The 12,225-nt window shown below is 43.8% G+C and overlaps 1 protein-coding gene across 4 annotated transcripts; it reads left to right on the top strand.

Annotated features, from left to right (window-relative positions):
• The first annotated feature begins 311 nt into the window (after positions 1–311).
• Positions 312–11,978, top strand: LOC124010993 (pre-mRNA-processing factor 19-like). 4 transcript variants are annotated; one of them, XM_046323875.1, is made up of 16 exons: positions 4,381–4,512; positions 6,180–6,329; positions 6,490–6,566; positions 6,684–6,825; positions 6,955–7,028; positions 7,153–7,218; positions 7,352–7,393; positions 7,531–7,605; positions 7,707–7,782; positions 7,885–7,994; positions 8,237–8,392; positions 9,926–9,995; positions 10,078–10,251; positions 10,476–10,558; positions 10,695–10,800; positions 11,003–11,978. In XM_046323875.1, the coding sequence occupies exons 2-16, from the start codon at positions 6,284–6,286 to the stop codon at positions 11,098–11,100; spliced, it is 1,395 nt and encodes a 464-aa protein (XP_046179831.1). In that variant the 5' UTR covers positions 4,381–4,512; positions 6,180–6,283; the 3' UTR covers positions 11,101–11,978. The 4 variants fall into 4 exon arrangements, with proteins under 4 accessions (XP_046179829.1, XP_046179828.1, XP_046179831.1 ...); XM_046323874.1 differs by lacking the exon at positions 4,381–4,512 and adding an exon at positions 5,375–5,572; XM_046323873.1 differs by lacking the exons at positions 6,490–6,566; positions 6,684–6,825; positions 6,955–7,028; ... (9 more) ...; positions 10,695–10,800; positions 11,003–11,978 and adding exons at positions 312–466; positions 1,180–1,255; positions 1,546–1,679; ... (4 more) ...; positions 3,813–3,908; positions 4,000–4,185 and having other exon boundaries at positions 4,270–4,512; positions 6,180–6,315.
• Positions 11,979–12,225: the final 247 nt, after the last annotated feature.

The raw sequence follows: 12,225 nt of genomic DNA, 5'->3' as shown, positions 1-12,225 counted from the left end.
AATTTTCTAGTTGCACTGCGCATTAGAAGATTGCGATTTAATGAGTGGCCACTGCAACATTCCAGTCCTTGTGTGAAATCTGATTTTAAAAAGACGACCTGGAACGCTAACCTAAGAACAAGTAGCAGCATAGGAAACAACCTCACTCACGACCTCCCAGGCTCCTTTTGAGGCTCTGTATGGAGTAAAGCAGACTGATTTTGATTAGTTTCATTTGATCTTTGATCGTTTGTATGAATATTTTTACACCGCATTTTCCATTTTTAGGGATCGTATTATCCAGGCGTACAGTAGGTGGCGACATGCATATTCACCATTATTGCAAATGCCATTATACCAGAGAAGAAGAACCTCTCCAAAGAATACGCAGTTAATTAGTTTTACGCTGCTTGGCTCATTCACCAAAAGGGCTTGCAAAACAATAATATAAAATATTAGCACTGTTTACTTTTGCCGTCGTGCATAGGTGAGTGCAAATATAGGCATCTAATACATCTGCATTTTATTCAATGTTGATTCTAAGAAATTCCTCCGATAAGTAGCTTACTGAAAAATATTTTGTCGTAGTATATTAGTTTAATGTAGTCGATAATCGCCTAATACTCTGCCAATAATCAGCGAAAAATATCAGCATCACCGGTCGTGTGAAATTAGCAGTGCAACATTCTAAAGATAGACTTTTAGCACCCCCTTGTGTAGTTGATTGATGGTGAACGGTGTTTGCTGGCTCGGTAATTGTGAGGAGTGGGGTGAATGACAATTGTAGTGTTCAACTGACTGTACAGTAGTCCACTAGCTCTGTGGACCAAGTCAACTTGGTGATGTTCTTCAATAAAATTGCAACTGTAGGAAAAGGAGAGCAGCGATGAAACAATGTTTCATAAAAATGCCTTGAATCATGGACAATCCTATTCTTGTTTTCTGTAGCCTAGTTGTAAATGTTCATCATGCACTAGATGAATTGTTGGAATAAGGTACTGTTAGCCTATTGTATTGCACAACGAATTTTCTGTCCACTTTCTAACATCTATTATGTCTAACACATATTCCACGGTGTTAAAATATGTATAACAAATCTTCCATAGATTATGAAGTAGGCTGTTTTTTGAAGGATTACAAGTGAGATGTAATTAGAACCTGCTATACAGTTAAACTGACCCAGTGGGTGTGTCTCTACAGCTGTCTTGTGTCTGTCCTCAGAAAATGCACCTCTCTATCCTACTGAGTGCCCTTCTCAGCATCCCTGTCTCTTTGGGTGAGTTGTTTGTTGTTGCCATTTTAGTATTATAGCTGTTGGTTCCAGTCGTAGATGGCTGTTCAACCAGTGATTTACTTTACAGTAGTAATATGTTGGGAAGAATTGGATTCCCATCTCTCTCTCTCTCCCCGTAGCTTTTCTTTGTCAGTATCGCTGTGGTTGTTTTTCAAACCTCAAAGTCACACATGGATTTGTAAAAATTCACGTTTTTTATTTTGATAATTTAATTTTCTATCAATGTGATACATGTCATTCTGCCTCCCTCTATTTGTCCCTCTCTTTTTCAGGCTGGAATGAAGACTTCCAGATAGTGTGTTCTGGACAAGAGTTCCGCCTGCCGGTCTACTCAGGGTCAAGGATTGTGACCTTTACCCCCAGCTACCCTCCAGGACCAAGAAGAGTGCTACTGGAGAATAACAATGTAGGTACAGTAGTGTGTGTACAGCATGTGTACAGCGGGTTCCTGTATGCTAAGCATTGCTATTGTGTCTTGTAGTTGAAGGACCCGCGGTTTGAGTGGACCAAAGATAGGACATTGCTGTTGAAGGACGTCACACACGGTGACCAGGGACTCTACTCTATCAAGCTGTCCTCTGGATTCACAGATGAGACCGTTCGCCTCACTGTCTCAGGTACTACTCAGCCTCAGGGACTACCGCTCTCCACCTCTTTCTCTCAATTTTTTTCTACTGCATGTTTCTTTCTCTATAATATTATATAATGATTCATTCTATCTGTGGAAATTGATTGTATGACATTTGAAACATTTTATAACTCAATGTCATCTCTCTCTTTTTCCCTTTCTCAGAATGTATAAAAACTTTCAGACGGGGCTATGGGGAGACTTTTCAGCACAACATCCCTAAAGATGGCTCCCTGCTGGAGTTTTCACCCCGGGGCTCCCCCCCTGATTCCCAGCCGGTGGTACTGTGGAACCGGACAGACCTCGAGACCAGTGAGGCGGGTCGGGGGAGGCTGGGGTCGGACGGGAGGGTCTGGGTGGCAGAGAGGGTGACCCAGGCAGACCAGGGAAACTACACCATCAGAGACGAGAACGGGAAAGTAATCTCCCGCAGCAAACTCACTGTCAATGGTGAGCACTGGAAATATCAAAAATATCATGGAGATGAGAAAGCGATATCAGTTTTTAGAGCATTCTGATAAATTGTCCAAACTGACACTTAATGCTTGTATCTATCTGATTCTTTCTTTCATCTGGATGTCCCTCACCATCCTCATTCCTCTCCACTCTTTCCCATACTCTCTTTCTCGCTCCTCATTATCACCTGTGTGGGTGCAGGGCACACCTTCAATGTCACCCGCTTCTTCAAGGAGTCGCTAAACCTTCCCCTGTTTCTCCCTGTCCCTCATGTCCACCTCATTTTTACCCCTTCCCTGCACCCGTCCAACCCCTCCAATGTTCCCCTTGACTCCCGGTACTCCCGCCCCGTGCAGCTGATCAGGGACGGGCATATCGTGGATCAGGACTCCCGGTACTGGGGCCTCATCTCTCTGGGGAGAAATAGGACTGTCAACGAGGTGGTCATCACCAGGCTGAGTGCAAAGCATGATGGGATGTATGAGATTCGAGATCAGGACGGCAACCTGGTGTCGTCTACTGTTCTCCATGTGGTCGGTGAGAGACTGTGTGTGTGTGTGTGTGTGTGTGTGTGTGTGTGTGTGTGTGTGTGTGTGTGTGTGTGTGTGTGTGTGTGTGTGTGTGTGTGTGTGTGTGTGTGTGTGTGTGTGTGTGTGTGTGTGTGTGTGTGAGCAACAGCTTTTCCCTTTATGTGATGCAGAGCTCTTCCTCTCTGATTCAGAGGGGTTGGGTTAAATGCGGAAGTCACATTTCGGTTGAATGCATTCAGATGTGCAACTGGCTAGGTATCCCCCCTTTCCCTTCATTTATTTTCTTTCACACACCCTTTGTATCTATGGCTCTACCAAATCTTATTTTTCTTTCTCCAGATAAGACTGCTAGATGGAGAGCGGTCCTCAAGTCCATCAGCGTCCCTTCTGGCATGTTTGTGACTTTGGCTGGTTTCATCCTGTTTATGAAGCGCTACCCTAACTGCAGCCTCACTATGATCATCAATGGCCTAAGAGGTCACCACACACCCGCAGCTAACCCGCCAAGAGGCAATGTCCAGGTGACCGCTGTGGAGTGAGAGTTATGTGTGAGCTTGGAAGGTAGAAGCAATATGGTTGGGTTATTCCAGGGTTTGTGTGTGCGCAATGCTGTGAGCCTGTTGTCATGGTACTATGTTGTCCATCTATTTCAACTGTATGATCTTATCGCATTCTGAAGTGAGTGTCAGTAAAAATAGATCCAGTCCTTTGCGCCAGTCTCAATTTCCTCAGGCATCAGTTCCTTCCATATTTAAATTGGGTCAAGGGTCACATACAACTTATCTGTGGATGGTTTATGTTTGTCTTCCTGTGTGTGTCTATGCTGAATATACAACTCAGTATTAGGAATGTGTTCCTAATGTTTGGTATACTCAGTGTAGTGGTTGTGATATTTACATAGTTGTTTTATTTCTGTCACCTGCAGGACTACAGTCCGCCCAGCCCCCAGCCCTATGGTTTTTATGGTCATTCACAGCAGACTGGAACGCCAAAAATATGGAGCCCCAGACCTACACATTCTGTAGGTAGACAGTGAAGTTGTAAATGTAGGCTCAGTCTTATGTTTTTCTTTTTACCTTTCTTAATTTCTATATTACGTGTGACTGTTTCAGGGTTACACTCCTGTTGTGGACAGCGCACCACTTGTAGTGGACAGCGCACCACTTGTAGTGGACAGCGCACCACTTGTAGTGGACAGTGCACCACAGCCCTCCCCAGAGCCAGTGAGGACTGGGAGACAGCAGGAGACAGACCGACTTAGTGTTGAGACTGCCACTACTCACTATCCCAGTAGAGAGGTAAATACATTCTGTGATTTCTATATTCTGTCTCACAATAGACAGGTATATTCTATTCTTTCTTTTTGTTATTGACTCTCTCAGGAGACTGCTGGCAGTGAGAGGGGGATCTCCTTTTCTGTCGCTGGAGCCTCCGACTGCCTCCACTCATCTGAAGACTGTTTTCAGTTCCGGATCAAGAAAGAGGGAGTCGAGGAGAGACGGAGGAAAGCAGAAGACTACTTTTCCACACTTCCACTGGACACGGATACCTCGGAGACTTGCAGCATCTATACTTCTGACAAACTCAACTTCTTATAAAAGCACAGAGAAGAAGAGTGAACACAGGTAAAGAAAGAGATAAGAGAAAATAGTGGAGGGAGATATGATCATATATATATATATATATATTACTGTTCATGGCTGAATTTTGTCACTATAGTGCCTAATACTCAATACTCAAAAAGTGCCTTCCTGTTTGAGTATTGAGTATTACTTCATATGATGTATGTATGATCATTTCATTATTGTTCTTTTTAAGCATGAGATGAGCAATATCTTGCATTTGGAATATCATTCATTTGTACAACTGGACAGTTAATGTTCCTAGAACTCAACCCGACAATTACTTTGCTGCTACCTACCTCGAACCCTCAGGATGACACATGTTAACCATAGATGTCTGTAAATTTACTGTAATGTGTGTAATTATATATTGTTACATTAGGATGGTAGGCAATATTAAAGAAAAGATAAGGAATTTGAAGATTTTGTAGTAGATTGATAAGGGAATGGCCTCAATCTAAAAGCATAGCTAACTGCATGTTACCTACTATTAAATCCAATGAATGAACACAATAATAACCAATGTATCTTTTTTAGATAACATATAGTTAAGAAACTGAGTGATTTCTATAAAATGGCATCCATATGAGTATATGACTTATTTTCACCAGGTATTTACATTGTATTTATTCTTTATTTGCATCAATCTGAAAGTGTGTCAGTATATGATTTTCACATCATACTTTCCCAATGCTTCCTTGTGTATTATTAACGTATCATTGGTATGTGAGTCAAATAATGTTATGTTGACGAAGAAAATAAAACTAGTTTAATGACGGTAGGGGGCGGTGATTTTATATTACTGTTTGAATGAGCTGAAAACAAAACGATGAAGAGCCAAGCCAGCGTTTGAGAACTGATACTACTATCCCAGCATGCAATGTTTTTGAAGCGGCAATGAAACGCCAGCGTGCAACATTGGACCAAAAATAAAGTAGGCACAATAACGTTAGTTGCCTTTTAGGCAAAACATTTCAAGATAGTTTGCCATCAAAGTAACACCAACGGTTCGTGCTTGGCTGTGGAGGGACGTGCACTTGAAAGATGTCTTTGGTTTGCGCAAGTAAGTTGAACATGCTTCTCCATAAATAGCTAACGTTAGCATTGGCTAGCTAACAGTGTGCAACGCTAGGAAGCTAACGTTTGCTTGTAGCTGATTGTAATTTGTCACAACATGGTATTATTCATGGTGGCTTACTATTTAGCTATATTAGTTAACCGTAAAAGTATTGGATCTATTCATGAAATAAAAATTGTACTATCCACTTAGCAGACTAGTCTCATAGACTAGACGTAACATAGTAAACGTACATCCGGGACTCTCAAATTAGTTTATGTTAAATTAGTTTTGAAATTTCAGTACGTAAACGTATAGCAACCAAAAGGTTGTGTTTTTGAATCTCATCACGGACAACTTAAGCATTTTAGCAACTTCGCAGCAACTTACTACTGTTTAGCTAATTTGCAACTCCTTACTATATTAACTAACCCTTTAATCTGAACCCCTAGAGATAGCTAGCTAGCGTAAGGTATATCGTAGCATATCCTACGTTTTGCAAATTGGTAACATTACGTTTTGAAACTACGACACTTAAAGTATACATTTGAGTGTACAGAATAATATGGAATGCTCTGAGGCCACGTTGATTTAATCTTCCTCCCCTACTCAGTTTCCAATGAGGTCCCGGAGCACCCTTGCGTGTCCCCGGTGTCCAACCAGGTGTTCGAGCGCCGACTGATCGAGAAGTTCATCGCGGAGAATGGCGTTGACCCCATGAACGGCCAACCACTGTCCGAGGAGCAACTTATCGATATTAAAGGTAAACAGAGGGCAGGAGTAGACGGTTAACGTAATCGTGTAGGGTCAATCACATCAAACTGATTTTAGTTTTGGCCTAAGGATAACTAAGTTGTGTTTTCAAATATTTAGTTTTTTTTATTTGAAATCATTGTTTTTGCTGCCCTTTCTTCTGTGCCCAGTGTCTCATCCTATCCGACCAAAGGCTGCCTCCGCTACCAGTATTCCTGCCATACTCAAGTCTCTGCAAGATGAGTGGGTGAGTGTCTAGATCGTCTGGAGTTTGTGCTCTGACTGTGGACAGTGTTACAGCCAAGTACTGTTCCTCGGTCGTGTTGAATCTCTCCCTCAATGTCTTCCCTCTCTCTCTTTCAAGGATGCGGTGATGCTCCACAGTTTCACTCTGAGGCAGCAGCTGCAGACGACTCGCCAGGAGCTGTCTCACGCCCTCTACCAGCATGACGCAGCCTGCAGAGTCATTGCCCGTCTCACCAAGGAGGTCACTGCAGCCAGAGAGGGTAAGAGAGAGCCACAGGAGCATCGGTGGGGTTCTCATTAGGCTGAAGTTATTTTTCTCCCTCATCTTCTCTCCTTCACTCACCTGTGAAGGTCAATGCTTACTCTGTTCCCATTCTCCCATTCTATAGCACTGGCCACACTGAAGCCCCAAGCTGGATTGGTCGCCCCTCAGGCTATGCCTGCCTCTCAGCCAGCCACTGGGGTGAGTGGTTGACCAAGATTCCCATCCATCAAACATCTGATGGATTCCTGTTTATCAGAGACTGAGGATACATGCTGTCTCTCTTTTCTAACTTGTCTTCTCTGTGTTTGTTTACCTCTCGCAGGGTGCAGGTGGGGAGCCCATGGAGGTTAGTGAGCAGGTGGGAATGACTCCAGAAATCATCCAGAAGGTAAGATATTTTTCCCCCTCTCCTAATCCCCTGTGATTAGTGTTCTCATTACTGTGACCCTCCCAATATGGGAATGGATTTGTTATTCATTGAATTGTGATTATTAACATCTTTCTTGCTGCTCTGTTTTCAGCTCCAAGACAAGGCCACCGTCCTTACCACAGAGCGAAAGAAGGTCAGATTTTAATTCAGGAAGTTGTCTTAATGCGTTGTAGGATTGCACAGATGGATGATCAAACCACTCAATCTTTTAATACACCCTCTCGTGTAGTCCTTTGTTTGCTCACTCCTCCCTTCTCACTCCCTAACCAGAGGGGCAAGACTGTGCCAGAGGAACTGGTCAGGGCTGAGGATCTGAGCAAGTACCGACAAGTGGCTTCCCACGCTGTGAGTACTACTGTCTGTCTAATAACCTGTAGTTGGACTGACTGAGCTGCTGAGTACTATCCATGGTTGCCCTGAACTGTCTGTTCTTTTGAATCTCTCAGGGTCTTCATAGCGCCAGTGTCCCAGGAATCCTGTGTATGGACCTCTGTCCTTCAGATACTAACAAAGTACTCACTGGTAAGCAACCTCTTTAAAAATAGATATTTTTAATTCTCCCCCACATCTTTTTTTCTTGCATATCTAAACAGTGCACATGATGACTGTATTCTGTGTTGCCAGGAGGGGCTGATAAGAACGTGGTTGTGTTTGATAAGAAGGAGGAGCAGATCATCGCCACTCTCAAGGGTCACACCAAGAAGGTGACCTCTGTCATCTACCACCCCTCCCAGGTAACAATACGTGTCTATTCACCTGTCTTGGGTGGAACTTCTAGAACATAAGATCTAAGAGAACCTCTGTATGAAGTAGCATTGGGCATTCAGTGAAATTCTAAGTAACGGAGTTTACTTGATCTGTGTACCTGGTTGAACATGTGCTGTGTTCTAGTTTGTAACCTGCACCAACTAACTTGCCTAATTTCCTTCCACACTATTTAATTTATTTACATCTTCTGTCTTTCTTTCCTCTCCAGTCGGTGGTGTTCTCTGCCTCTCCAGACAGCACCATCCGGGTGTGGTCTGTTACCGGGGGCAACTGTGTCCAGGTGGTGAGAGCTCACGAGGCGAGCGTGACCGGGCTGTCACTTCACGCCACCGGAGACTACCTGCTTAGCTCCTCCGAGGACCAGGTCAGTCCCCCGTATTGTCCCAGCACCCGACCCCACCGTAATGAATGCACCAGCTGTACTGTTGTCAATAGTAAATGATGGCACCTCTGGTGGTGGATGTGCAGACCGGCCAACATGCACACGTTTTGCGTACCAACGCAATTCTCTGTCCATGTACGCGGGTACGAGATCAGAGTTAAAGGTACGCAGAAATGAATAGTGCCTAATTATTATTATTATTGTTATTTTTTACATTGTAATAAGGTAAATCTAACCTCCTGATTTTCGAAATGCAACACACAGACATGTACCGAGTTTGTGTCAACGGACATGATGATTAATACATCATTTTTGGACATGTCTGCCCATCCTCCTGTTTGTTGTGATGTTGAGTTTGCAGACTGTCAGCTGTACATAAACACATGGACAAATCCATTTTTGACAGTGTGTTGCAGAAAGGTAAACACGAATTGTTTCAAGCTTAGCGAACGTTAGCGAACCTAAAATAGGCATTCAGTGGGCTCTAAAGTGCCAGCATTTCACTCGCATTTGCAGGTGAAGGAAATGAAATGCAAATGAAAAAAATACCTGTCCTCATTTGTGAGTGTGATAAACATTTAATTCTGCGTCTCATTAGTTATATTTTCCACCGAACATTGCGAGGATCACGCAACCTGAGACTGTAACTGTAATTATGATCCGCTTCACAGAAAGCATTACAAAAGTATAATCAAATATAAACATCTTGGGGCCTCCCAGGTGGTGCACTGGTTAAGGGCGGTGTACTGCAACGCCAGCTGTGCCATCAGAGACTCTGGGTTCGCGCCCAGGCTCTGTCATAACCGGCTGTGACTGGGAGGTCCGTTGGGTGATGCACAATTGGCCTGGCGTCGTCCGGGTTAGGGAGGGTTTGGCCGGTAGGGATATCCTTGTCTCATCGCACACCAGCGACCCCTATGGTGGGCCGGGCGCAGTGCGCGCTAACCAAGGTTCCCAGGTGCACAGTGTTGGTTGTGTATCGGAGGATGCATGAATTTCAACCTTGGTCTCTCCCGAGCCCGTACGGGAGTTGTAGCGATGAGATAAGCTAGTAGCTACTAAAAACAATTGCACCAAAATTGTGGATAAAAAAAGGTGAAATATAGATATATAGATATCTTTAACATCTAGTGACTCCCTTTGCCGTGGCCTAGCGAATCGCGGTCAGATTCCCTTTGCCGTGGCCTAGCGAACCGCGGTCAGATTCCCTTTGCCGTGGCTTACTTAAGCTTTGTGTAGCCAGTTTGCGGTCTGTGTCGACCCAATCATTTGTTTTTATTTTCAAAATGATTTTGCTTTTAGTGTTGATTATAATTGTGATCAGACTCACAAACAGTGCGCGCACGATTGTGCTAGGGAAAGAACCCCAATTCGGCACTTGCTAGGCGTGCGATTTGAATCTACAATTTGCCCCATGCGTCTGGTACTCTAAAAAGTTGGCACGTCTGGGTGTGCGTTCATACTCTTTCTCTCGCTCTCTCTCTCGCTCTCTCTCTCTCTCTCTCTCTCTCTCAGTACTGGGCCTTTTCTGACATCCAAACTGGCCGAGTCCTTACTAAAGTCACTGATGAGGCTGCTGGTGTTGGTAAGTGTGTTTGTACTCGACACAATACGGAAACTGGGTTCCGGTTTTCCCTGTGTCACATATTTATCCCCCTTCTCCCCAGCTCTGACTTGTGCTCAGTTCCACCCTGACGGTCTGATTTTCGGGACGGGAACAGCTGACTCCCAAATCAAGATCTGGGATCTGAAGGAACGCACCAACGTGGCCAACTTCCCCGGCCACTCCGGTCCCGTCACCTCCATCGCCTTCTCTGAAAACGGATACTACCTGGCCACAGGTCAGTCTCTCCAACCACCGCCGAGCCAATAGATTGTACTCTAACTATTTGCACATTGTTACAACACTGTACACAGCCATAATGTCTCTATTCCTTTTAAACTTGTAGGTGTAATGTTTCCCATGCCAATAAAGCCCTTTGTTTATCAATTCAATCTAAAATGTAATGACAAAACAGTGTGATGTATTTCTCATGCCCTGACCCAGTCTCTCTCTCTGCTCCAGGTGCCCAGGACAGCTCTGTGAAGCTGTGGGATCTGAGGAAACTGAAGAACTTCAAGACCATCGCCCTGGACAACAACTACGAAGTGAGAATGAGCGACCGTGCAATCTGCTAGCCACAGTATTCCCCATCTGTCGGCCAGATATGGCTAATTAATTTATTGCGAATAACACAGTTATTTCTTGTGGAGTTTTTCAGTGGAACCTTTCTCTCTCTCTCAGGTTAAGTCTCTGGTGTTTGATCAGAGTGGTACGTACTTGGCTGTGGGTGGATCTGACATCAGGGTGTACATATGCAAGCAGTGGTCGGAGGTCCTAAACTTCAGCGGTAAGAAACATTCATAGCCTCTTACATTTTATATCCACATTCAACCTTCACCTGACCTTGATTGCTCACCAGTGATAACTCATTCATATGTACACGTGGTTAGGAACAGCTGTGTCATATGGGCATGCCACATTTTACAGTAGTCACCTTCATGTTGCTCTTTTTCCATCTTTAATCATGTCTGTCTTCCCTTGTTTTCCAGATCACTCTGGACTGGTGACCGGCGTGGCGTTTGGAGACAATGCTCAGTTCCTTTCCTCCGCGGGAATGGACAGAAGCCTTAAGTTCTACAGCCTGTAAATTAGTACAGACAGACAGATGAAGTGGAAGAGAGGATAAGGTCTAGACCTGTGTGACAAATTTGACTCTGCTGCAGTCGGGTTTGGGGTTTGAGAAATATGGACCGGTGATCCGAATGTAGTGGGTTGACTGGCCTAGGCAGGAGCTTTTCAGTCACATTTACCAGCAGTTGATGGTCTTAGCATTTAAAAAAACATTTGTTGATCTATAGTTATTTAGGATCCCAGGGTAGGTGAACAGGTGCTGAAGTATTTAGGTTTCCCCTTCATTTATTCTCCATAAATAACTCTCCAAATCTCTGTTCTCCTTTGCTGGTTAGACCAACAGTAATCTTCTGTTGAAATTGTATTTTTGTTTTTAACTAAGCTCTGTCACATTGTATATGCCAATTCTGTGTATTGTGTTAATTCTTAGCCAGGCGATCTGGCCAGCTTTCTTACAGGGTTGGACAGCATTCTTGTGTAGATTAAGACACCACAGAGATTGAACACTGCTAGTTTTAGTAGCAGAAGCCACAGCAGCCATTTTGGAATGGTATTTCATGTTGAACAACAAAGGAGCTGATTGGCTAACAATGCCATTCCAAAATGGCTGCTGTAACTTCTGCTACCTAGCATGAGGACAGAAAGGACAGTTTTCTGTAAGAAGTAGCAGTCGTTCAATCTTGGTGTAACAGTCGGGATAATGGGACAATTCAGAGTACAATGCATTTCTCATCCCTGGATTGAGATGTTTTCCGAGCCATATCTGGCACAGAAATGCTGTCTGACCCTAGTACAGCTGTAAACAAGCAGGTCGGATCTACTGGCTACTTAATCATTTGAATTATCTTCCACACTTTTTACACCTCAATAAATGAAGTGTTTTATGTACAAACAGCCAGCTATTTGCTTGATCAATGGAATGTATTGTAGAATCCAGTTGTCGATTCAGCCTGTCAGAGGCACCAATATGACATTGATCACAAAGATTCAGTGTGCTCTGTTTGTACAGTGCATTTGGAGATTATTCACACCCCTTGACTTTTTCTACATTTAGTTATTACAGACCGAATTTAAAATGGATTACTTTTATATTGTCATTGGCCGACACACAATACCCAATAATGTCAAAGTGGATCATAGT

The sequence above is a fragment of the Oncorhynchus gorbuscha genome, linkage group LG23 (genome assembly GCF_021184085.1).
Source record: "Oncorhynchus gorbuscha isolate QuinsamMale2020 ecotype Even-year linkage group LG23, OgorEven_v1.0, whole genome shotgun sequence".
Taxonomy (NCBI): Eukaryota; Metazoa; Chordata; class Actinopteri; order Salmoniformes; family Salmonidae; genus Oncorhynchus; species Oncorhynchus gorbuscha.
This window is presented reverse-complemented; position numbering and strand designations above follow the sequence as displayed.